The following is a 27,433-nucleotide window of genomic DNA, read 5'->3' as shown; positions in this document are numbered from 1 at the left end:
CCTTAAAAATGGACTACGTAGAACTACTTTAGCTCTCACTTATGTTCTTTGTCAATTAAGTCTCTTTCTCTCTCTCTTGCTCTGGCACATTCCCTCGTTCACACACACACACACACACACCAAACCTGTCCGTCTCTCCTGCAGTTAAAACTCCCTGAACTCCCAGGTTCTCTTTGACCCTTCCTCAAACTTCTTTTCGGAAAATGGGATCAAATGGGAAAATCAGATGGGAATCCTGACCGCTTCGGGTATCCATCCATGCACAGCCAGGTGAGATAAGCTTCATTCTCTGCTTTGATCTCCACAGAGCTGAGTGAATGTTCCCAACGTTCCCAGAGAACAACAAACAAAGCTGGGCTCTGTGTTAAGAAGTAAGGTGGAAAATCCCACAGGAAGGTGAGGCTGGGCCAAGGTGCTGCTCTGCTCTCGCCTCCCTCTCGCCCTCTCTCTGTGCTGTAGGTAAGGGCAGGTGCCGGAGTGAAAAGCCTACCCTTTTCAGGCTAGGGGAGGGAGAGAGAGAGAGACAACAGGGAGAGAGAGAGAGAGAGAGTGAGAGAGAGAGAGAGAGACAACAGAGAGAGAGAGAGAGAGAGAGAGAGAGAGAGAGAGAGAGAGAGAGAGAGAGAGAGAGAGAGAGAGAGAGAGAGAGAGAGAGAGAGAGAGAGAGAGAGAGAGAGAGAGAGAGAGAGAGAGAGAGAGAGAGAGAGAGAGAGAGAGAGAGAGAGAGAGAGAGAGAGAGAGAGAGAGAGAGAGAGAGAGAGAGAGAGAGAGAGAGAGAGAGAGAGAGAGAGAAAGAACTGAGAGAGAGCGAGAGAGAGACGAGAGAGACCAGAGAGAGAGAGCTAGAGAGAGAAACAGGAAGAGACAGGAAGAGAGAAGGATAGTTATGTGGAGAGAGTATGTGAGGTAGAAGTAGGGAGAGAGAGACAGCAGAAAGAGAGAGAGAAACAGGGAGAGAGAAAGAGAGTTATGTGTAGAGAGTATGTGAGGTAGAAGGAGGGAGAGAGAGGAAAGGGAAACAGTGTTTGTGTGAGAAAGAGAAAGGGGGAAGAGGAAAAGGAGAGAAGGGGGAACTTTGCTGTCAGTCCATGAGCCCTCCCTCTCTTGCTGTGTGCGTGTGTGTGTGTGTGTGTGTGTGTGTGTGTGTGTGTGTGTGTGTGTGTGTGTGTGTGTGTGTGTGTGTGTGTGTGTGTGTGTGTGTGTGTGTGTGTGTGTGTGTGTGTGTGTGTGTGTGTGTGTGTGTGTGTGCGTGTGTGTGTGTGTGTGTGTGTGTGTGTGTGTGTTTGTGAGAGGGAGAGATAGAGAGAGCAAGAGTGAAGGCGGCACTCTCTCAGCAAGGGGTGGGGTGACAAGAGACGGAGGGAGAGAGACAGAGAGCAAGAGCTAGCTTGAAGTACCATGTAAGGTATTTATGAATTGCTGTCTTGAGAGAAGTGAGGTTGTTGAACAGTGTTGATAGATGGGAGGGCGTGGGGAGGATTCTAATCTATTATTAAGTTATGCTAGCATGCCTTCCACTACTACATACTGCCCATCTGTCTGTCAGTCAGTCCGACAGTCAATCCATCAATCAATCAGTGAATCAGTCAGTCTGAACGGGCCTCTCATGGTTGGCTGCTCAGCCTGGGGTTTGGATAGCAAACACTCAAGACCCTTTGGACACTATCCTCTCTCAGCCCACATAAAAAAATACTACAGTTTACTATAGAATACTACAGTACTTACTATAGAATTCTATAGTGAACTGTATTATACTGTAGAATACTATACTACACACTGTAGTATCCCTCGATCATGTTGTAGTATACTATAGAATACTATAGTTAATACTACAGTATTATCCGCATTAATTTGCATATACCCTGCTCATTCCCCTCCCCCATATCACAATTTGTGCCACCCATAAGTGAGAAACCTACATGCCAAGTATAGACCATATATTGTATCCATGGAAAGTAATATCTGCAAAAACACTACAGTAAATACTACAGTATAGTCCAGTCCACAAAAACACTGCAGTAAATACTACAGTATACCACAATCTGCAAAAACACTAAGTTAATTATTATAGTGTATTTACTACAGTTCCATTACTACAGTATTTATAATATACAGTGGGGAGAACAAGTATTTGATACACTGCCGATTTTGCAGGTTTTCCTACTTACAAAGCATGTAGAGGTCTGTAATTTTTATCATAGGTACACTTCAACTGTGAGAGACGGAATCTAAAACAAAAATCCAGAAAATCACATTGTATGATTTTTAAATAATTAATTTGCATTTTATTGCATGACATAAGTATTTGATCACCTACCAACCAGTAAGAATTCCGTCTCTCACAGACCTGTTAGTTTTTCTTTAAGAAGCCCTCCTGTTCTCCACTCATTACCTGTATTAACTGCACCTGTTTGAACTCGTTACCTGTATAAAAGACACCTGTCCACACACAATCAAACAGATTCCAACCTCTCCACAATGGCCAAGACCAGAGAGCTGTGTAAGGACATCAGGGATAAAATTGTAGACCTGCACAAGGCTGGGATGGGCTACAGGACAATAGGCAAGCAGCTTGGTGAGAAGGAAACAACTGTTGGCGCAATTATTAGAAAATGGAAGAAGTTCAAGATGACGGTCAATCACCCTCGGTCTGGGGCTCCATGCAAGATTTCACCTCGTGGGGCATCAATGATCATGAGGAAGGTGAGGGATCAGCCCAGAACTACACGGCAGGACCTGGTCAATGACCTGAAGAGAGCTGGGACCACAGTCTCAAAGAAAACCATTAGTAACACACTACGCCGTCATGGATTAAAATCCTGCAGCGCACGCAAGGTCCCCCTGCTTAAGCCAGTGCATGTCCAGGCCTGTCTGAAGTTTGCCAATGACCATCTGGATGATCCAGAGGAGGAATGGGAGAAGGTCATGTGGTCTGATGAGACAAAAATAGAGCTTTTTGGTCTAACTCCACTCGCCGTGTTTGGAGGAAGAAGAAGTATGAGTACAACCCCAAGAACACCATCCCAACCGTGAAGCATGGAGGTGGAAACATCATTCTTTGGGGATGCTTTTCTGCAAAGGGGACAGGACGACTGCACCGTATTGAGGGGAGGATGGATGGGGCCATGTATCGCGAGATCTTGGCCAACAACCTCCTTCCCTCAGTAAGAGCATTGAAGATGGGTCGTGGCTGGGTCTTCCAGCATGACAACGACACGAAGCACACAGCCATGGCAACTAAGGAGTGGCTCCGTAAGAAGCATCTCAAGGTCCTGGAGTGGCCTAGCCAGTCTCCAGACCTGAACCCAATAGAAAATCTTTGGAGGGAGCTGAAAGTCCGTATTGCCCAGCGACAGCCCCGAAACCTGAAGGATCTGGAGAAGATCTGTAGGGAGGAGTGGGCCAAAATCCCTGCTGCAGTGTGTGCAAACCTAGTCAAGAACTACAGGAAACGTATGATCTCTGTAATTGCAAACAAAGGTTTCTGTACCAAATATTAAGTTCTGCTTTTCTGATGTATCAAATACTTATGTCATGCAATAAAATGCAAATTAATTACTTAAAAATCATACAATGTGATTTTCTGGATTTCTGTTTTAGATTCCGTCTCTCATAGTTGAAGTGTACCTATGATAATAATTACAGACCTCTACATGCTTTGTAAGTAGGAAAACCTGCAAAATCGGCAGTGTATCAAATACTTGTTCTCCCCACTGTAGTTATCTGTAAACAGTACAGTAAAGTCTGCAAAACTCTACAGTGAATACTATAGTACTGTATGCATGCTATAGTATTTTTTTCATGTGGGAGACCAGTAACAGACTTCCTCTAGCTCTAGCTTACTCTACTTTAGCTCTAGTTTATCTCTAGCTTACTCTACTTTAGCCCTAGCTCCGGTCTAGCTCTACCTTACTCTTCTGTAGCTCTAGCTTACTCTACTTTAGCTCTAGGTCTAGCTCTAGCTTACTGTACTCTACTTTAGCTCTAGGTCTAGCTCTAGCTTACTGTACTCTACTTTAGCTCTAGGTCTAGCTCTAGCTTACTGTACTCTACTTTAGCCCTAGCTCCGGTCTAGCTCTACCTTACTCTTCTGTAGCTCTAGCTTACTCTACTTTAGCTCTAGGTCTAGCTCTAGCTTACTGTACTCTACTTTAGCTCTAGGTCTAGCTCTAGCTTACTGTACTCTACTTTAGCCCTAGCTCCGGTCTAGCTCTACCTTACTCTTCTGTAGCTCTAGCTTACTCTACTTTAGCTCTAGGTCTAGCTTACTGTACTCTACTTTAGCTCTAGGTCTAGCTTACTGTACTCTACTTTAGCTCTAGGTCTAGCTTACTGTACTCTACTTTAGCTCTAGGTCTAGCTCTAGCTTACTGTACTCTACTTTAGCTCTAGGTCTAGCTCTAGCTTACTGTACTCTACTTTAGCTCTAGCTTACTCTGCTCTACTCTAGCTCTAGCTTACTCTACTCTAGCTCTAGCTTACTCAACTTTAGCTCTAGCTCTAGATCTAACTTACTCTACTCTACTTTAGCTCTTGTCTAACTCTAGCTTACTCTACTCTAGCTCTAGTCTAGCTCTAGCTTACTCTACTCTACTCTAGCTCTTGTCTAACTCTAGCTTACTCTACTCTAGCTCTAGTCTAGCTCTAGCTTACTCTACTCTACTCTAGCTCTTGTCTAACTCTAGCTTACTCTACTCTAGCTCTAGCTTACTCCACTCTACTCTAGCTCTTGTCTAACTCTAGCTTACTCTACTCTAGCTCTAGCTTACTCTACTCTAGCTCACTCTAGTCTAGTTTACACTAGCTCTAGCTCTAGTCTAGCTCAAGCTTACTCTACCTCACTCTACTCTACCTTACTCTACTCTAGCTTACTCTAGTCTAGCTCACTCCACTTTACTCTACTATAGCTTACTCTAGTCTACTCTACGTCTAGCTCTACTGTAGTTCTAGTCTACTCTACTGTAGTTCTAGCCTACTCTACTCTAGCTCTACTCTGCTCTACTCTAGCCCTACTCTTGCTCTACTCTTGCTCTACTCTAGCTTTAATCTACTCCAGCTCTACTCTAGCTCTACTCTAGCTTTAATCTACTCCAGCTCTACTCTAGCTCTACTCTAGTATTGCTCTAGCTCTACTCTACTCTAGCTTTAATCTACTCTAGCTTTACTCTAGTATTGCTCTAGCTCTACTCTACTCTATCTTTAATCTACTCTAGCTTTACTCTAGCTCTACTCTAGTATTGCTCTAGCTCTACTCTACTCTACTCTAGCTCTTACTGGTGAAACCTGACTCACCTACATCCCTAAAGTTATAAAGGTCATATTAAATAGAACATATTATTTTATCTTCACTGAAGCATTTTCATTTTGTTTTATATATATTAATTACAGCCAATAACGATTCAGCATTGATAAGGGATTTGCTGTAACTAGTAATGTGTGAGGGATTGCCATGACGTGCAGTAAATATGACTGGACTCACTGAACGGTAACTTCAGTTTTTATTCCAGTAAATGTAGTTTGGTTATTTAGCACCACTTAGTGGACTAAATGGTAACTCACTCATTCAAAGAAAAGGGAATTAAGGAAGTGAGATAAATATAAGGATAACATAGACTTGGATAGACTTCTCACATGACACAAAGCCTTTCAGCAGGCAGCACCAAGGGCTTTAAAATGGAGAATGCCCTATATAGCGTTACCTTCCCCTGTCACAGAAACCATAATGGCAAAAATGCAAAGCAGAGCCCACGATCCAACTCTATGAATGACAAGTCTGTTTTGCACACAAAAATTCTCTCTGCACTTCCATGTAAATACAAGAGTGTACTACAATAGAACGAGGAAGTAAGGCAGAAAAAAAAGCCACACAACAACAAAGAAAGTGTGAATCACTGATGACGGGGAAAATACTTTGAACATGACTCATTGAAAAGAATAGTTCTGCATTAGTCAGCCTACTAAAAATACCACATTGAAGCAGAGCAGCATTTGCTACACATAAATGCGGTGGTAATCTCAATACAAAGCAACAGGAGCAGTCTCCATATGTTTGTTCAAAAACATTGCATAGCTCTAGAATTGCTTTCATATACATCTGTCACTCAAACCCTTAATTCAAATTCAAAATGTTTGGTGTTTGCATAATCAAAATACTAACTAGATCATGTGGCTAGTTGATACTTCTCAATCCTACCAATGTGCATGGAATGTCTTCACTTTTTTAGCATTGACTCTTCCCAGCGGGTAGAACCAGATTGATATTAAACATTAAAGCTACATTCTTTGTGTGGTGCGTGTGGATCAATAGAGATTACATTCATATTTAACCATGTTACCTGCCCTGAATTCTCTAGCTCTCTTTTACACTGACGGAAAGTGTGACCGTGTTCAATGTGGCTGTTTGTTCTTCTATGAGAAAAAAAGATCACTCACCCATAGAAGCCTCAGGTACGACAGACACATTACTCCTCTCTTATTCCCCTTCACCAGTTTATCACTCTGTCTCCGAACACAATCTATCCTCTCTTCCTCCTTTATCTCTCACTCTTAGGTCGGTATGTCCTTCCTGTAACTCTCCATTTCCTTTCCTTTTTCATATCTACAGTCGCTAGTGAATGTCTACACACCCGTTGCACAGTCTTCACATTTACTGTTTGCTGCCTTAAAAAACGAATCTAAAAAGGGATTAAATTCGATTTTTTTCCTATCAATCTACACAACATAGTCCACATTTTCAAAGTGAAAAAGAATGTGTAGAAAATGTTCTAAATGACTAAGAAATACTATATCAGGATGCACTGACTCCAACTGCACTGTTGGAACTAGGAACACAAGCATTGCGCTACACCCGCAATAATATTGGCTAAATATGTGTATGTGACCAATAAAATATCATTTGATTTGATTGTGTATGTCTTCATACCCCGTGTGTAATATGTAAATCTGGAGGTGCTGGAACAAAAAGTGAGCGCGAGAGGGGGGTGACCTGAGGAGTTCTGAGGTACCAGAACGCATGAGAAAAAAAGGAAATGTTTGGCCTTTTATAAACACATTTCATGCAATTCTACATCATTTTACATGACTGGAGACTTTGGCATAATTTAAAAGAAATGCCACCTTCAAAACAACTGGGAACTCGGAGCTTGGAAATCTCTGACGTCAGACATCAGCGTGTTCAAGACAACTGGAAAATGGGGGAAAAACGAGCTCCAACTGGGAAAATGTATTTTGAACGGTCATCCAACTCGGAATTCCAAGTGGGGAAGTCTGGCCTCTTTCTAGAGCTCCGACTTTCCGACCTGAAGATCACTGACGTCCTGATTTGACCTCGTTTTTTACAGAGTTCCCATAATACTGCACAAACGATCGAAATGACAGGCTACTTTGACACTGACAAACTGAGTGTCACGCCCTGGCCTTAGTATTCTTTGTTATCTTTATTATTTCAGTTAGGTCAGGGTGTGACATGGGAAATGTATGTGTTTTTGGATTGTCTAGGGGTTTGTATATTTAATGGGTCAGTGTCTTGTCTAGGTGTTTGTATGTCTATGGCTGCCTAGATTGGTTCTCAATTAGAGGCAGCTGTGGTTCATTGTCTCTGATTGAGAGCCATATTTAAGGCAGCCATAGGCATTGGGTTTTGTGGGTAATTGTCTATGTCATTGTGTAGTGTTCAGTGTCAGCACAATTTGTTTATATAGCTTCACGGTCGTCAGTTTGTTGTTTTGATTAAGTATTCGTGTTACGTCTTCGTCATTTATTAAAATATGTACTTTTCACACGCTGCGTTTTGGTCCTCTCTTCCACGTCAAGATGATCGTGACAGAATTACCCACCAGAACGGGACCAAGCAGCGTGTCAAGCGGCAGCAGGAACATACACAGGATTTATGGCAATGGGAGCAGGATCTGGACTATACTACGTGGGAGGAGATCGACAGGTGGGCGATCGACACAGGGTGAATGCCGGAGCCCGCCTGGGATTCTCTGGAACAGTGCGAGGAGGGAGACCGGCGAATGGAGGCAGCACGACGACGCGGTAGGAAGCCTGTGAGTCAGGCCAAAAAATTTATTGGGGGGGGGCTACAAGGGCGTGTGGCGAAGTCAGGTAGGAGACCTGCGCCAACTCCCCGAGCTTACCGTGGAGCGCGAAAGTACGGGCAGACACCGTGTTATGCGGTAGAGCGCACAGTGTCTCCTGTATGTGTGCAGAGCCCGGTGCGGGTTATTCCACCTCCCCGCACTGGCAGGGCTAGATTGGGCATTGAGCCAGGTGCCATGAAGCCGGCTCAACGCGTCTGGTCTCCAGAGCGTCTCCTCGGGCCGGCATACATGGCACCAGCCTTACGCATGGTGTCCCCGGTTCGCCTACACAGCCCAATGCGGGTTATTCCACCTCCCCGCACTGGTCGGGCTACGGGGAGCATACAACCAGGTAAGGTTGGGCAGGCTCAGTGCTTAAGGGAGCCAGTACGCCTGCACGGTCCGGTATTTCCGGCGCCACCTCCCCGCCCCAGCCCAGTACCACCAGTGCCTACACCACGCACCAGGCTTCCTGTGCGTCTCCAGAGCCCTGTTCCTCCTCCACGCACTAGCCCTGTGGTGCGTGTCTCCAGCCTATTACCACCAGTGCCTACACCACGCACCAAGCCTCCTGTGCTTCTCCAGAGTCCTGTGCATCCTGTTGCTGCTCCCCGCACTAGCCCTGAGATGCGTGTCCCCAGCCCGGTACCTCCAGTTCCGGCACCACGCACCAAGCCTCCTGTGCGTCTCCAGAGCCCTGTACACACTGATCCTTCTCCCCGCACTCGCCCTGAGGTGCGTGCCCTCAGCCCGGTACCACCAGTTCCGGTACCACGCACCAGGCCTATAGTGCACCTCGAGAATTCAGTGTGCCCTGTTCCTGCTCCCCGCACTAGCCTTGAGGTGCGTGTCTCCAGTCCGGTACCACCAGTTCCGGCACCACGCACCAGGCCTACTGTGCGCCTCAGCAGGTCAGAGTCGGCCGTCTGCCCAGCGCCGTCTGAGCCGCCTGCCTGCCCAGCGCCGTCTGAGCCATCCGTCTGCCCAGCGCCGTCTGAGCCGTCCGTCTGTCCCGAGCCGTCAGAGCCGCCAGTCAGCCAGGATCCGGCAGAGCCGCCAGTCAGCCAGGATCCGCCAGAGCCGCCAGTCAGCCAGGATCCGCCAGAGCCGCCAGTCAGCCAGGATCCGCCAGAGCCGCCAGTCAGCCAGGATCTGCCAGAGCCGCCAGCCAGCCAGGATCTGCCAGAGCCGCCAGCCAGCCAGGTTCTGCCAGAGCCGCCAGCCAGCCAGGATCTGCCAGAGCCGCCAGCCAGCCAGGAGCAGCCAGAGCCGCCAGCCAGCCATGAGCAGCCAGAGCCGCCAGCCAGCCATGAGCAGCCAGAGCCGCCAGCCAGCCATGAGCAGCCAGAGCCGCCAGCCAGCCATGAGCAGCCAGAGCCGCCAGCCAGCCATGAGCAGCCAGAGCCGCCAGCCAGCCATGAGCAGCCAGAGTCGCCAGCCAGCCATGAGCAGCCAGAGTCGCCAGCCAGCCATGAGCAGCCAGAGTCGCCAGCCAGCCATGAGCAGCCAGAGTCGCCAGCCAGCCAGGATCTTCCAGAGACACCAAAGCTGGTATTGACAATGGTGGAGTGGGGGTCACGTCCCGCACCCGAGCCGCCGCCATAGGAAGGCCCACCCCGGACCCTCCCCTTCTGTGTTAGGTTTTGCGGCCGGAGTCCGCACCTTTGGGGGGGGGGGGGGGGTACTGTCACGCCCTGGCCTTAGTATTCTTTGTTTTCTTTATTATTTCAGTTAGGTCAGGGTGTGACATGGGAAATGTATGTGTTTTTGGATTGTCTAGGGGTTTGTATATGTAATGGGTCAGTGTCTTGTCTAGGTGTTTGTATGTCTATGGCTGCCTAGATTGGTTCTCAATTAGAGGCAGCTGTGGTTCATTGTCTCTGATTGAGAGCCATATTTAAGGCAGCCATAGGCATTGGGTTTTGTGGGTAATTGTCTATGTCATTGTGTAGTGTTCAGTGTCAGCACAATTTGTTTATATAGCTTCACGGTCGTCAGTTTGTTGTTTTGATTAAGTATTCGTGTTACGTCTTCGTCATTTATTAAAATATGTACTTTTCACACGCTGCGTTTTGTGACAATTATTAGTCTTTTTATCCCCCCCCCCTTTATTTAACTAGACAAGTCAGTTAAGAACAAATTCTTATTTACAATGATGCCTACCAAAAGGCAAAAGGCTTCCTGCGGGGACGTGGGCTGGGATAAAAAAAATACAAATATGGGACAAAACACACATCACGACAAGAGAGACACCACAACACTACATAAAGAGAGACCTAAGACAACAACAAGGCATGGCAGCAATACATGACAATACAGCATGGTAGCAAAACAACATGACAACAACATGGTAGCAACACAACTTGGCAGCAGCACAACATGGTAGCAGCACAAAACATGCCACAAACATTATTGGGCACAGACAACGGCAAGGTAGAGACAACAATACATCATGCGAAGCAGCCCCAACTCTCAATAAGAGTGTCCATGATGGAGTCTTTGAATGAATAGATAAAACTGTCCAGTTTGAGTGTTTTTTGCAGCTCGTTCCAGTCGCTAGTGTGGGAGAAAATGTTCAAGTTTATGTTATAATTGTCACGCCCTGACTTTAGTTATATTTGCTTTCTTTATTATTTGGTTAGGTCAGGGTGTGACAAGGGTGGTTTGTTTAGTTTTTGTATTGTCTAGGGGTTTTTGCCTTGTCTAGGGTTTTTTGGTTATCTATGGGGATTTTGTATTGTCTAGGGGTATGTAGGTTTATGGTGGCCTGAATGGGTTCCCAATCAGAGACAGCTGTTTATCGTTGTCTCTGATTGGGGAGCCTATTTAGGTTGCCATTTTCCATGTTGGGTTTGTGGGTAGTTGTCCATGTTTAGTTGCCTGTGAGCACTACGTTGGAGTTTCGGTTGGAGTTTTATTGTACGCTCAAAACACTGCGCCTTGGTCCACTCCTTTAAACGGCCGTTACAATAATACTGTAATTGGATCAAATGGTTGTTTTATGCAACAGAATAGAGGGTTCTTATAACTCTATTGTGTCTGTGTGAACTGAAAGTGGGCCTCTGGGAGATTTACGATGTCTTTGGATGATAAGCCTAACAAGACCGCATTCCATAACATCAGTTGATGTTTCTGTACTGGGGTACCAAGGGGAGATGGCTCCAGTATGGAGTTGGGGGCCAGACCATGGTCTCTACACAATGAGAACAGTCTTTACAGCAGATACTGTTGGCTGTGAATTATTAGTATCTTTCATATGAAACCTAACCTTGTGACCCATTCCATACATCTGTTGTTTGCCATGAACATCCAGGAGGATGGACTTTGCTATAAAATGCTGTGGCTCAAATCCGCTCGTTGGGCTCAACTAATCACCTACGGGAGGGTCGTTGACAAGCAAACCAGGCCAAAGACCCTTCAGAGACATCAATACTCCTTACCTGGCCCACAAGAATGGGATGGTCTACCATATAAAAAGCTTTGGCCAAGTCAATAAAAAATAGCAGCATAACATTGCTTAGAATCAAGGGCAATGGTGACATCATTTCAGGTTGCAGTGACACATACATAACCTGAGCGGAAACCATATTGCATACAAGAGACAATACTATAGACATTAAGAAAGCCATTCAGTTGATTATTGACACGTTTTAAGAAAGCCAGATTATGGACACGTTTATCCAACACTTTTGAGGGCTAAATAGAAATATGCCCATAACAGTTAGGATCAGCTTGATCTCCCCCTTTAAATAAAGGACTACACGTGGCTGCCTTCCAAGCAATGGGAACCTTCCCAGAGAGGAGAGACAGGTTAAAAAGGTCAGAGATAGTCTTGGCGATGATAGGGGCAGCAACCTTAAAGAGCTCAGCCATGTGCTCCTTGTCAGTAACAGCCACATCATCAACATTAAGGGACATGGGCAGCTGTGAGGATTAGGCTTTATTCTCCAAGTCTTTAACGGTTTTCCAGAACTTATTGGGGTTAGACCCACAGACAGAGAACTGCTCCTTAAAGTAACTAACTTTGGCCTTCCGAATAGCCTGAGTGCACTTATTTCTCATTTGCCTGAACGAGAGCCAGTCAGCCTGAGTATGCGTGTGCCGAGCCTTTTGCCAAATGGAATTCTTGAGGTGGAGTAACTCTGCCAGATCACGGCCGAACCAGGGGCTGAACCTTTTTTAAATTCTCATTTTCTTTACTGTAACGCTCGTCGTAATCCTCCTCGTCTGAGGAGGATAAGTTAGAAGGATCGGAGGACCAAAACGCAGCGTGGTATGTATCCATATTTATTAGAATACTTTTCTAAACGAACAAAACAATAAACAAAACGAAACCAACAACGCTAACAGTCCTGACATGTGAACAAATGAAAAACAATGAACGCATGAACAGGAACAATCACCCACAAACAAACAGTGAGAACAGCCTACCTAAATATGGTTCCCAATCAGAGACAACGTAAAACACCTGCCTCTGATTGAGAACCATATCAGGCTAGTTAGACAACCCTAAACCAATGGAAACACACGTCCTGACCAACTAAACAAAGACTAAACAAAGGAAATAAGGTCAGGAACGTGACATTTACGGTGGCGTGTTTTTGTTAACAATATCACAAAACATATAATAAAAGAAGGTCCAAGCATCTTCGACAGAGGGGATCAAGCTGATTTACAGAGGCCAGGTCATGAAGGAAGGCTTGCTCATGACATTTTTTAGCAGGCATCTATGACAAATCAGGACGCGTCGTTTCACTGAGTAGCCATTATGAACACAGGCTGTAAAACAGTGATCACTAAAGTCATTACAGAAAACACCAGACTGATACCTGTCAGGATTATTTATGAGGATAACATCAAAGATAGTAGCCTTTTATGAGTGTTTGGAGTCATACCTTGTGGGATTGGTAATAATCTGAAATAGATTTAGGGAGTCCCATTGCTTTAGGACTGGTTTAAACATGTCCCAGTTTAGGTCCCCTAGCAGGACAAATTCAGACTTAGTGTAAGGGGCCAGGGGAGAACATAGGGCAGGTAGGGTACAGGCCGGTGCTGATGGTGGACGATAATTCCAAGCAATAGTCAACAAAGAGCTATATGAAAGTTTAATGCACTTCTTAGGGCTAGGGGTCACGCTAGCGGGACAACTTCCGGTGATACTGGAGGGCACGCAATTCAAATAAATAATCATAAATAATATGGATTTTAAACATTTAGGTACATATAAGTATCGTATATCGGCTGAAAGCTTAAATTCTTGTTAATCTAACTGCACTGTCCGATTTACAGTAGCTATTACAGCGAAAACATGCCATGCGATTGTTTGAGGACGGCGCCCCACATCAAAATATTTTTCCATGGGAACAGGTTTCATACATTCACAAATAACGATGAAATTTTCACCTACTTTTTGAAAATCTTCCTCTGATTTGTCATCCAAAGGGTCCCAGCTATAACATGTAGTGTCGTTTTGTTAGATAAAATCCTTCTTTATAACCCAAAAAGTTTAATTTGCGCCATCGATTTGAGTAATACAGTCTTTCAACTTGCAGAGAAAGGAATCCGAAAATCTACCCCTAAACTTTGTTTCAACAAGTTAAAATACATTTCTATTTACTCCTCAGATACCCTAAAATGTAATCAAACTATAATATTAATTACGGAAAGAAGTATGTTCAATAGGAAACCGATTTTAGCAGGTGCATAATGTCTTCATAGTGCGCACAAACACGAATATCCAGGACTGTGTCCTTCTGCTAAAACTGATATTTCTTATTTGTTTTTGAAGTTACACGCCTGAAACCTTGAACAGACTGCTGACACCCTGTGAAAGCCATATGAATTGCATCCAGGGAGCTAATTTTCAATATGACCTTTCTCTTGAATTTCTAAGAGGATGGTCTCTCTCAAAAAAAGATTTCCAGTTTGTTTTTCTATGGATTTTTACTACCATATCTATTGTGTTATATTCTCCTACATTATTTAACAATTTCTACAAACTTCAAAGTGTTTTGTTTCCAATGGTACCAATTCTATGCATATCCTGGCTTCAGGATGTATGCATATCCTGGATACTTTGGGCACGTCATTCAGACAGGAAGTGGAGAAAAAAGGGGCCTAGCCCTGAAAAAATAAACACTGCAGAGCAGTGTTAAAACCAGCAAATCAAATTGTTTGGGGACAGACTTGGTGGAGACAACCGAGCACTGAAGGTGTTCCTTGGTGAAGATTGCGACTCCACCACCTTTGGAAGATCTGTCTTCACAAAAAAGGTTGTAACCAAAAAGGTTAACATCTGTGTTCAAAACACTCTTTCTTAACCACGTCTCAGTAATGACCAACACATCTGGATTGGAGCTGTGAACCCACACTTTCAATTGATACATTTTAGGTAATAAACTTCTAGTGTTAAAGGGCAGAAAACCCAGGCTTTTATGAGAGCAGAAATCAGTGAAGCAGATATCAGAACACAAGTCCGAATTGGGGCTAGCAACAGTAGATGGGCCAGTGTGTACATGTTCATTTTCAAATATCATCAGCAGTAACACAATTAGGGCACGGCAGAGGACAGGGAGAGCTCTGCAGTGTTCATTTTTTTATGACATTTGAATGTGCATCAGATGGCATCAAGATCATATTGTATAGCAATTTCATCAGGTAACATGAATACAAAGCCGGCGTGAGATGGTTAGAATAGGATGGGAAGCCAACAGTCTGTGTAACCAATAGAGAGTCAGAGTCCCGAGTGTGGGAACAAACATAGTCTGTCCCATGGTTGGGTAAACAAGCAAGTTCATAGTCAACAAAGCACGCAGGAGTCATGAGGCAAATAGCATAAAGCACAAGAAAAATATATAACGACTGGGGCTAGCCATTGTTAGTTCAAAGAGTCACTCGCCCCAACAAGATAACTTGAGAGAGTAGCTCTCTATGAGTCCAGCAGGCTTCAAAAGTATGAGATACAATAAATAAATAGTAGGCTTATGCTAGTTAATTAAAGTGTTTCTGAGTAAGCTCACTTAATAAGCTTCACAAGTTAATTAGCCTACCTAAAATTCCGTTCAGTCCAAAGTCTGTGGTGTGTGTGTAAGTGCGTGTGTGCTAGAGGCGAGCGAAAGCTCGGGAGGGAGGGGGGACTGTGGCGGGGGTACCTGTACTAGACAGGGGGAGACAGGCCAGGGCAGATGGTGAACAGATCGCCAAGTGGAATACAAGCAGCAGTGCAGCAGGCAACGGGAGTAGGTGTCACACCTGCTTGGGAGAAGCTGTTTTCGGGAGGCAGATTCCTTGTAGAAAATCTCAGCTAGCTAGCTGTCCACCATTTTTCCCACGTGGAAAAGCAGGTCGTATGCTAGCTATATCTCTTCAGTTTCGGCGAATGGTACTTTACGACGTCCAAACAAAGTTGTCCTGTGGCTGTTGTATTTTGGAGATTGCGAGGAGGATATCTTCTGATGTGATCAAGCAACAATATTGTTTCTTATTGAGGTAATTTACAATTAAAGTATCTTGGCTGCATATCAGTTCAAAATATAGATGAATCCAGGGGCTCCTGTATTGTAATGACCTCTGCACAGAGGGAGGGGGCTTCAAAAGCCTCTGCATTTGGGTGGGGGAGGCTGTGAAACTCTTTTGCCATTGTTGGGCTCAACGGCTTTGACACCTCTCACTTCACACCTCAGTGCTAATCGAAGTTGCAACCGGATCTGTTCTGTGCTAGCAAGCTTGGTAGACTTAACTTAGTATTCAGTCCTTATAAAGTAACATATCATTGTAATTTATTTTTCTTCTTGGCTTACAAAGTAGCTTCAGACTAAACATTACCCACTCAGTTCCAGGTTGAATGGTGGTTTCAGGTTTCTGTTGTGCCTCTTTTGCTGGTCGTTGGTTTGCCAGAGCATTTGCTGTATAGTCCTTGGAAATAAAAATATTTGGTAGTAGGAATCCTTCCAGGTAATTTTTTCTAAAATCAGGTTGCAGGTTTGGAGTGAAGGTTATGTTGTGGAGGGTAGTATCCTGTATATGTCCTTGCAGAAAATCCAAGTTTATCTATCTCTAAATCTATATTTTTGTAAAAACATGCTGAGAGAGGTATGGATCCGGCTCAAATTAAGCATTGTTCATACCCCAGAGTTAATACTTGGTAGAAGTACCTTCGGCAGCCATTACAGCTGTAAATCATTCTGGATGACATTCTACCAACCTTGCCAAACTCTTAGAGCAACATACAGTGCATTCCCATATTAGCATGTGGGACAGAGTAGGAGGAAGTTCACTATGGGCACGAAATTCATCCAAAAGTGAAAATGCTGCCCCCTATACCAAAGAAGTTAATTTAACTAGGCCTGCTTAATGGCTATGCTTACTACTTTTGTTAGCTTTTTATTGTCTGTTTACTTGCAATGCTATGCAGCCATTAATAAATTAGCATGCAATAGCTTCGGCCTACTATGCCGCATGCTATTGCACCCCCTTTCTGGCCATTTCATGCAGACCGTTACCAATGTATATGCTTAATGCAATTGTAATTGACTATTGCCATTAACAGCTGATTAATTGTATGTTCATTGCTATTATTGCTCGTTATTGTTTGCACCTTTCTGTGTCTCCTTTTAGATCAACCATGCTCCATACAAAGTCAACCAAGTCTCAAGTCAAGAGTCTCATGTTAACAACTTTCAGTCATTCCCTACCATGTATCGTCTCCATTACCTGAATCTATAAAGACTCTTAAACTGAACTGCATCTCTGCCTCCGCCTGCTCTTTAACTGGAGTCCCACAGTAGATGGGCATCACCATAACCCTCACCTCAATCTGTTATGATCTTGTAACTGAAGAATATTGTGACAGGCTAGGAACTAAAGTTTTGGTCAGTGTTTCCCTGGGAACGCTTATTAGGGAGAAATGCAGGAAATGTATAAAAGCACCCATTGGTCATGTTCATGTTTTTCTGTGAGCAACCATTTTGTGACCATACTGTCTTGAAGAAATGTTTGTGTGGTTGATTGTTCTCAATGGTATGTGTTACGTTTGACCATCAGTGAGTTTATTCACCTGTGACAATATTCAAGAGGTTCATTATGTAAAGCGACTGCAATAATATACTTTCATTTCAGATGGTTTGAGGTCCAGGCAGTTTATTGGCAGTGCCCTGCAATAAGTCTTTGTAGTCATTTGTATTTCTAAAATATTTGTTTATGTAAATGCCTTTATTTTCTACCATCCAAATTAGTGTTTGGAACTGTTTTTGGTCATCTTGTGAACTTGGTCAGCTGAATCTCTGTGAAAGCACTGTTATATTTCAGCTATCTAGTGAAATTAACAGATCTAAGTCATTTTGGTGTACTATTAATGTGTTATTTCTGTGTCAAACAAGCAAACCTAATTCTCTAAGCTTCTGTCACGTTCCTGACCTGTTTTCCTTTGTCTTGTATTTATTTTAGTTGGTCAGGGCGTGAGTTGGGTGGGTTTGTCTATGGTTGATTTTCTATGTTGGGATTTTTGTGTTGGCCTGGTATGATTCTCAATCAGAGGCAGCTGTCAATCGTTGTCCCTGATTGAGAATCATACTTAGGCAGCCTGGGTTTCACGTGTGTTTTTGTGGGTGTTTGTTCCTGTGTCAGTGTTTGTGCCACACAGGACTGTTTCGGTTTTGTCACGTTGGTTGTTTTGTATTTTGAAGTGTTTTGTTGACTTTCATGAAATAATGAACACTAACCACTCTGCGTTTTGGTCCTCTCCTTCTGTCAGTGAGGACAGCCGTTACAGCTTCAAACTTTGTTTGTTCTTTATCTGCCTCTGCACTGTTTCTCTTTAATGGGCATGGAACCTGCAATTGTAATAAATAATATATTGTTGCATGGTCCATTGCATTGCTCAGAGCTGTTGACCCAACTCAATAGGTGTCGTGTCACAAACCTGTGTCTAATGTTGTAGTTGAGGCGTTCCCCTCATTAAACCATAACTGGCGTAGTCTGCCATTAGTTCTGCCATTTTAGCTAACGCTAGTTGAGTGCTACTACGATGTACTAAAGTAATTTCTGCAGAAATACTACAGTCATGTATGCAAAAACAGTACAGTAAATACTGAAACACTATAGTGAATACTACAATAAATTCTGCAAAAACACTAGTGACTACTATATTATAATACAATCATGTCTGCAAAAAACTACAGTGAAGTCTGCAAAACCTCTACAGTGAATACTACAGTAAAGTCAGCAAAAACACAACAGTGAATGCTATAGTAAACTACAGTCATGTCCACAAAAACACTGCAGTGAATGCTATAGTAAACTACAGTCATGTCCACAAAAACACTGCAGTGAATACTATAGTATCTAGTACTACAGTATTTAGACCATAGTATATTATAGTATTTTTTTCACGTGGGCTGCCTTGATTTCATAATAGCTTGTATGGCATAATTAAATAAAACAATATAGAGGCAAAACAATATACAGAGGCAAAAAGTATGTGAACCTGTCACGCCCTGACCTTAGAGAGCCTTGTTATTCTCTATTTCGGTTAGGTCAGGGTGTGACTAGGGTGGGTACTCTAGTTTTTATATTTATATGTTGGCCTGGAATGGTTCCCAATCAGAGGCAGCTGTCTATTGTTGTCTATGATTGGGGATCATATTTAGGTAGCCTTTTCCCACCTGTTGTTTGTGGGACCTTGTCTATGTCTAGTTGCCTGTGAGCACTACATTTGCTTCACGTTTCGTTTTGTGCTATGTTTTCTGGGAGTTTCATTTAAATAAACATGTGGAACTCTACGCACGCTGCGCCTTGGTCCATTCATTATAATGATCGTGACAGAACCCTTTGGAATTACCTGGATTTCTGCATAAATTGGTCATCAAATTTGATCTGATCATCTAAGTCACAACAATAGACAAACACACTGTGCTTAAACTAATAACACACAAATTATGGTATTCTTCTTGTCTATATTGAATACATCATTTAAACATTTACAGTGTAGGTTGGAAAAAGAACCCCTAGGCTAATGACTTCTCCAAAAGCTAATTGGAGTCAGGAGTCAGCTAACCTGGAGTTCAATCAATGAAACGAGATTGGAGATGTTGGTTAGAGCTGCCTTGCCCTATAAAAAACACTCACAAAATTTGAGTTTGCTATTCACAAGAAGCATTGCCTGATGTGAACCATGCCTCGAACAAAAGAGATCTTAGAAGACCAAAGATTAAGAATTGTTGACTTGCATAAAGCTGGAAAGGCTTACAAAAGTATCTCTAAAAGCCTTGATGTTCATCAGTCCACGATAAATAAATAAATTATAAATGGAAAAAGTTCAGCACTGTTGCTGAAGAGTGGCCGTCCTGCCAAGATGAATGCTCAACGAGGTTTAGAAGAATCCTAGAGTGTCAGCTAAAGACTTACAGAAATCTCTGGAACATGCTAACATCTCTGTTGATGAGTCTACGATACGTAAAACACTAAACAAGAATGGTGTTCATGGGAGGACACCACAGAAGAAGCCACTGCTGTCCAAAAAACCCCAAAGCTGCACGTCTGAAGTTTGCAAAAGTGCACCTGGATATTCCACAGCGCTACTGGCAAAATATTCTGTGAACAGATGAAACTACAGTTCAGTTGTTTGGAAGGAACACGCAACACTATGTGTGGAGAAAAAAAGGCACAGCACACCAACATCAAAACCTCATCCCAACTGTAAAGTATGGTGGAGGGAGCATCATGGTGTGGGGCTGCTTTGCTGCCTCAGGGCCTGGACAGCTTGCTATCATCGACAGAAAAATTAATTCCCAAGTTTATCAAGACATTTTGCAGGAGAAAGTTAGGTTACCTGTCCGCCTAATTGAAGCTCGACAGAAGTTGAGTGATGGAACAGGACAACGACCCAAAACACAGAAGTAAATCAACAACAGAATGGCTTCAACAGAAGAAAATACGCCTTCTGGAATAGCCAATCAGAGTTCTGACCTCAATCCGATTGAGATGCTGTGGCATGACCTCGAGAGCAGTTCACACCAGACACCCCAATAATATTGCTGAACCTAAACAGTTTTGTAAAGAGGAATGGCCAAAAATTCCTCCTGACCGTTGTGCAGATCTCATACGCAACTACAGAAAACAATTGGTTGAGGTTATTGCTGCCAAAGGAGGGTCAACCAGTTAATAAATCCAAGGATTCACATACTTTTCCGGTGTGAACCGTGTTTACACGGTGTGAACAATAAAGACATGAAAACGTAGAATTGTGTATGTGTTATTAGTTTAAGCAGATTGTTTATTGTTGTAACCTAGATGAAGATCAGATCAAATTTTATGACCAATTTTTGCAGAAATCTAGGTATTTCCAAATGGTTCACATACTTTTTCTTGCCACTGTATCTCCATGGCTTGTAGCTATATTACCCCCATAAATGCCTTTATGTGGATTCTCATGTCACTGAGCTTAATCCTCAGAAGCAACTGTTTGAATATTCAGAGCTTGTGGTTTCTGCTTGTCCATGGTGTCAGCCCTAGCTGTGGAAACACAATTTCCCTAGTATAACACCAGGTTTTAAGCCCAGGGTAAGTCAGCACATACTAGTGTTGCAAAGGAAAAAGGCCATGAAATACAATTTTTTGTGGAGATCATTTTCAAGTTCTCTCCCTCCCACCTTCCCTTTGCTTACCTCCTCTGTGTCCACATTTGCTTCCTCTTCTACATCCACCTTCTCATGCTCCTTCTCCATCCTATTCTCTCGGGTGGGGACTACCCACTCTATGTTCCCCTCGGCTGGGTGAGATTTGACGTTGAGTGACTCCTGGGTGTTAACAACAGTTCTCTGGAGGCCCAGTAACCTTCCAGGGAAAGATGTCTCATCCTGGGCACGGTCGGCGACGAGCCTGGCCTGAGACCCCCACCTCCCGAGCTTGATGGAGAAATTATCATTGACCACCTCAAGAAGAGGTTTCTCCTCTTTGTTAGAAAAGTTGTAGACCACCTTGATGTGAGGCTGCTCCTCATCCTTCAGTATGGATTCTATGATGGGGATGGTAGTGGAACGAGAAGGAAGCTCTGGCTTTGGAGATTGGTCAGGTTCAAGAGTGATCAATTGGACTGGGGAATCCGCTTGTTCTTTCTCCCTCTCTTCCTTTCTTTGTCTTTCTCTTGCCTGCTCTTTTTCTCTCTGTCTCTCATCTTCCTTCATCTTTTCCTCCTCTCTCTTTCTTTCCCTTTCCCTCTCCTCTTCTATGAGTTTCTCCCTGTCCTCCTCTCTCAATCTCTCCTCTTCCACTCTAAACATCTCCCTCTCTTCCTCCTTTCTCAGTCCCTCCCTTTCCCTCTTCACTTCTATCTGTCTTTCTGTCTCCCTCTCCTCTTCTTTGCTCCTCTCCCTCTCTTCCTCCTTTCTCAGTCCCTCCCTTTCCCTCTTCACTTCTATCTGTCTTTCTGTCTCCCTCTCCTCTTCTTTGCTCCTCTCCCTCTCTTCCTCCTTTCTCAGTATCTCCTTTTCCCTCTCAAGTTCTATCTCTCTTTCTCTCTCCTTCTCTAATTCTTTCCTCATGTTCTCCCTCTCTTCTTCCTCTCTCTGTCTCTCCCTATTCCGCTTCTCCTCTCTTTGTCTTTCTCTCTCCCTATCCTCTTCCTTCCTCTTTCTCTCCCTCTCTTCCTCCTCCCTCTGTCTCTGTCTATCCCGTTCCCTCTCTATTTCTCTTTGCCTTTCTCTCCCCTCTTCTTTCATCTTTCTCTCTTCTTCCTCTCTCTGTCTCTCCCTTTTCCTCTCTTCCTCATTCTGTCTCTCCCTTTCCTTTTCTTTCTGCACTTTTTTTTGTCTTTCTATCTCTAACTCAACTTCTTGTTGCCTCTCTTTCTCCCTCTCCTTCTCTGCTTGTCTCTCTTCTAGCACCAGCTGTTTAAGTTTTTCCTCCTTTTTCACCTTGGTCTCCATATCTTTCTCTATTTGATCAATCACTAACTCTTGTTTTTTCCCTCCATCTTCCATCCGAAGAAGTCTTCCTACTGGTTTGTAGAGTGGCACCTGGGCCCCCTTCTCCTCTCCCTCCTCTTCCTCATCTTCTATCTCCTCACTATTAACCTTTATCCCAGAACGTCCTGAGTGACATAGGGTGGAAGCCTTGTCCTCCCGGGGAGCTAGCTGAACGCTTTCACTCGTTACCAATGACCCCCCAGTGACACCCAACGCAGGGTGAACTCTGCCAGGGATTGGTTGAGGGGCAACATCCACCCTCTGATTGGATGCCTGAACAGGAGGTGTGTCTAATGCCCAGTCTTTAATTCGCTGTTTCACACCCCCAGAACCGTCTGCTTGTTTAATTGGACCAGGTACTTCCTCCCTCTTGGTCAGAGGCTCTGGCCTCGAGGAGGAGTCCAGCAGCAAACTGATCCTCCGTTGTATGCTGCACACGTTCTCTTCTCCTGCCTCCTTTACCCCTTCTCCAACCCTCTCTTCCTTCAGCAGTGCTGAGTGCTTGAGTCTGCACTCCGGGTCAGATGGTGTCTCTGGTGAATCTGTTATCTTCTCTTCCTCCTTGGTCCTGAGGACAGACACTTTGAGGACTGCAGTCTCTCTCTTGGTCGCCTGTTCCTGCTTCTGGTTGTTGTCTTTGGCTGGTGGCTGTGAGGGGCGCGAGAGGCCGGCCGACTCAAACCTGGAGGTGAGCTCCATGGACAGCCGTTTCCTGCATCCTCCCCAGCGGGCTGTCTGATCCTCCCCAGCGTGACATCTGATGATCGCAGAGGTGGGCTCGCTCACAGTGTCTTCAGACTGGGGTTGAAGGGGAGCTGAGGTGACCGATGTTAATGGTACAGCCTCAGTTCCAGTAGCGGAGTGGCCTGAATCAGAGTCGCCATGTTCATCCAGTTCAGATTCACTGACTTGATTTGCCTCTGAGGTTCCAGTGGGGTCAGATATGTTACTAGCCGGTGGCTCAGATGTTGGGGCAGTAAGGGAGCTGGATGTGGAAAGAGCAGCTTGGTTTTGTTCAGTGGTGTGGGTTGAGTCAGTGTGGGGTGTTATGGTTGAAGGAGCTTTGGGAGCATTGGCCAGTTCAGGTGTCATGGTGCTCTCTGTATCGCGTTTCACAGCTCCGCTTGAGTCAGACACAGGGCCACTGATAGGCTGATTAGATTCCGGTTTGCTGGAGGTAGTGGGTGTAGTGGGTGTGGTCTGAGACGGCTGTGGAGTCCTTGTGAGTGTCTTTGGGGCTAGGATGGAGCGTAGGGTGGTGTTCCTCTGCAGTGAGAAAGGTTTGGGAGTCAGGCGAGGTTTGGGGCCTGGCGCAGGCTTGACGCCAGCCCCTCTTGCTTGGCCCACCTCACCAGAGGCCATGTCCATACGAGCTGCCATGCCCTCACTTCGTTCTTGAGAAGAGAAAAACCGAAGGGAGGAGTGGAGAATGGGTGGAAAAGGAGAATGGTGGGGAGAAAGGGAGAGGTGAGCAGGGGAGGAGAAGGGACAGAAGGGGAGGGAGAGGAAGAAGTGAACAGAGAGGCGAGAAGAAGAAAGGCTATTTTAGGCTACTGGTGCTACATGAAGCCAGGTAGAAAACAAATAATTTCCTTTACTTCACATTTAGCTGTCACTCTGCTCTCTGACAAATACTTTCACCATAATGTATCACTTTCACATATTCTGGTGATACTCTGGGTTAAAAGCCAGACGGTTTGGCTCTCTAAGGCCAAGCTAGAAGAGCTGGTTGGATTAGATTTTTACAGAGGAAAAATACCTACCTCTAAAACTAAACAAAGTGAGACATACTACAAGCTACCTCTTACACCGCAACTGTACAGTATTATTGTTATGTCAGTCAAATAAATGTCAATGGACTGACTGTTGTTTGCATTTTTTTTGACATCCAATTCTACATTATGTACAACAACTCACTTAGTTTTGCAAGGGATTTGCCACCAAATGCAAACCTTTAGCACTATATTCACTTAAAGATGATAAATCGTATACTTATGATCACTTAAAATACGGGGATTGTCTACAAAAAGTGCTGTTGCTTATGCTCAAATAAACAGTGACATCCCACTGGGCAAAAACTGCTTGAATCAACGTTGTCCACGTCATTTCAACAATATAAAAATCATTGTATTTGCTAAAAGTTATCAACGTAAGGGAATATAGCATTTTTTATCACCCAACTTTTAGCCTAAATACAATGGCATGGACATTTTTTTGTTGATTTCACGTTGAATTCACGTTAGTTGACAACTCAACCAAATGTAAATCAAAAATAGACGTTGAACTGACATCTTTGCCCAGTGAGATACTGTTCCTTGGCCTGATATTCATGATCTAGGGCTCTATTCAATCTGTAAACTAAAGAATTACAGATTGCGCGCTATACATTTGTATAATTTAATTTCCGATTGAGCTGACATATGCAGCGTTTACAGTGAATGCAGTCTTCGCTAACGCAAGAACATTGCCTTTAAATTTAAATCTTGCCGTAATGATGAACTTCCGTGATACGGATTTAATAGAGCCCTTAATCTCAAATCCAAATAGATTTTTTATCTCTGATTGATACTACGATAGCTGATTGCACAAAATCTCTATACTATAAAGTTGTTTGAGTTGTTTAAAGGAAGCTGTTCTGATTTCTAACCATACTTAGATTGACACTAGTGAGTCAAGACAGATTGTTTGGTTGATTTGTGAGTGATGTCATCTAAATTTGAATGGAACAAAAAACAAATGTGTCCCAGTTGCATGTTGTACATTTGTTGTACAACCTGTCTGGTTTTTCCTGTCAGCTGTCAGAGTGTAGTATAAACCAGTCCAACCAAACACCACTGCTCCATATATGAAGCACTTTAAAATCATGTGAGAAGCTCCAAGGTCTGACTCGGAGGCGAAAGGTTGGCGTTCCAAATGGCACTCTAATTCCCTATAAAGTGCACTACTTTTGAGCCCTATGGGACTACCCCTTTCTAGCCCCGTCATAATAGTAGTGGGACTCAGGGCTCTCATCAATCAACCGGGTTTCCACTTTAAGGACAGGATAGGTTTCCATTGAATAGGACTCTTGTCACATAGTTAGATACGATCTATTGGTAAATGTTTGCAACATAATCACTTGTTGTTGCAAACAAATGGGGACTGTCACCATTTTCTGACAAATACCTAGCAGCCAATTCTGATATTGGCATTATCTATCATCAAATCAAATTGTATTGGTCATGTACACGTGTTTAGCAGATGTTATCGCGGGTGCAGCGAAATGCTTGTGTTTCTAGCTCTGACAGTGCCGTAATATCTAACAAGTAATATCTAACAATTTCACAACATATACCCAATACACACACATCTAAGTAAAGGAATGGAAGTAAGAATATATAAATATATGGACGAGCAATGTCAGAGCGGCATCTACTAAGATACAGTAGAATATAATACAGTATATACCTATGAGATGAGTAATGCAAAATATGTAAACATTATTAAAGTGACTAGTGTACCATTTATTAAAGAGGCCAGTGATTTCAAGTCTATGTATATAGGCAGCAGCCTCTAATGTGCTAATGGTGCTAATGGTCTATTCCACCCCATGTAATAGATCCCAAAATATGCCTTTGTCAAATGTTGTTTATACAATTGTTTATACAATTCCAAAACACCTGCAACTCAGCGTCCCCTAGTCTCAAATAGTTTTATATGTGTTTGCAGTCAGTCCACAAAAGAAAATACAAAAACACACTTTACCTGCCCGAGTCTATCCTTTGCAGACTGATGTTGAAGACGTGTTCTTTTATACAGAACATATAACAAAGTTTAGCAACGTGCTAAACGTTTTGGAAAATAATGGTTGGTTGTAAGAAAAACTAACGAAACAAACCCCTTGTTTGACTCTGTAACCTTCAGTTGGTGTTAATATGTGACCAATAAATGCACCACACAATGACCTCACTGTGGTTGAACTCACGTAGTCTAATCTCTCCTTCACAGCAGGTAGAGAGCGGATAAATAGAGGCATATCAAAACCATAAAGGCGCTATAATAACAATCATATTATAAAAGTCCTGGAATGACCTCCTGCTATGTTGACTCCTTGTAGTGAAATAGCCCTTTTCCTTGTTGCATATCCCTCCCTAGCCTATAATGACAAATTAAACGCTTTTTATGATCATATACTTAGAATCTACCTGTTTTGATAATGACTATGAGTCTTTCACTTTGAAAACAGTTCAACCAAAAGGACCTTTCTAGCCAGCTTAACGATATATAAGCTGTTACTTATAGCTGTGACCAACTGACAAGGCAGATGTTTTATATGAATAGACTTTAAACTTCAGGATCTCCAGATTACAGCATGTGTGGAACAGAGACTGTTTGACAAATTTGTCTCTCTCCAAAGTCATTCAACACAGATCCCACACAAGAACACTATTGTGCCACAGGGAACGATGGTCCGCGACAGTCCCTAGAGCGGCAGTCCGGACAGTCAAGCCTCGTGCACACCAACTGTGCCAAACTGTATGTGTTTCGTCTTCTTCTGTGATGTTTTAGGGAAGACTTCACTGGAAACAGTGTATTGCCACCCACTACTGGATACGGGAAATAAAAAAAAGGAGAAATCCAAAAGGGAAATAAATTAAAACATTTAAGCCACTAAAACATCAGATTTTATTTTTTATTTTTTACTTTGCCCTAAATACACTCAGAGCCCTACTCAGATCTGGTTGACCTGAGATAATGGAACCACAGTACGCCATGCAGCTCCTCACCCATTACATCCTGCATTCCCAAGAAGCGTTCATCTGCAGATACGATGATATTGATATTGAGTTCTTATCCACTCCTGCAGGGCAGTTTATCACCATAGCAATAAATGGCAAAACAAATCTACTTTCTTCACGACAAGGATATCTGGATCCTGCACCTTGCGAACAGCAGCCACAGCGTTGGACTGCGGTGACTCCACGGCAACAGAACCACTAGAACATTCTTTACCTTTTCTTGCTGTCGCGGCATAGGAGACACGCTGAACAGCTCTTATTTTAGCAATCTCAGCCTCCTTCCCCCTTAGAGGACATTCAGGGAACTCATGTGCATGCTTCCGACCACAATTGCTACATTCAACACCATCATCTTCCGGAGCAAAATAATCCCTCAAGTCATTATCTTTGCAAACACACTACACATGCCCAAATGCTTTTCAGTTGGAACACTGCAGTAACCTGGGGACAAATGCCCTCACAGGCTAACTCACATATCCCATCTTGACATGTGTGGAGCGGCGACTCATCAAAAAACAGTAACACAGACGTAGTCTATATCATCTTTCCACTGAACATACGCCTCAATCGTCATGCCCCAAATACTCCAGGAATTTGTATCTTGATCTTCTCA

The 27,433-nt window shown here is 43.7% G+C and overlaps 1 protein-coding gene across 1 annotated transcript in view; it reads right to left on the bottom strand.

Moving 5' to 3' along the window:
- LOC139562180 (trichohyalin-like) overlaps positions 1-25,900 on the bottom strand; it is a 35,786-nt gene extending 9,886 nt beyond the window's left edge. Inside the window, exons 1-2 of the mRNA XM_071379580.1 lie at positions 25,787-25,900; positions 20,744-23,436 (exon numbers count right to left, since the gene is read on the bottom strand). Coding sequence (XP_071235681.1) covers positions 20,744-23,422 — 2,679 coding nt within the window. The 5' untranslated portion in view covers positions 23,423-23,436; positions 25,787-25,900. The remainder of the gene's footprint in view (positions 1-20,743; positions 23,437-25,786) is intronic.
- Positions 25,901-27,433: the final 1,533 nt, after the last annotated feature.

This window comes from Salvelinus alpinus, chromosome 2 (assembly GCF_045679555.1).
Source record: "Salvelinus alpinus chromosome 2, SLU_Salpinus.1, whole genome shotgun sequence".
Classification (NCBI taxonomy): domain Eukaryota; kingdom Metazoa; phylum Chordata; class Actinopteri; order Salmoniformes; family Salmonidae; genus Salvelinus; species Salvelinus alpinus.
This window is presented reverse-complemented; position numbering and strand designations above follow the sequence as displayed.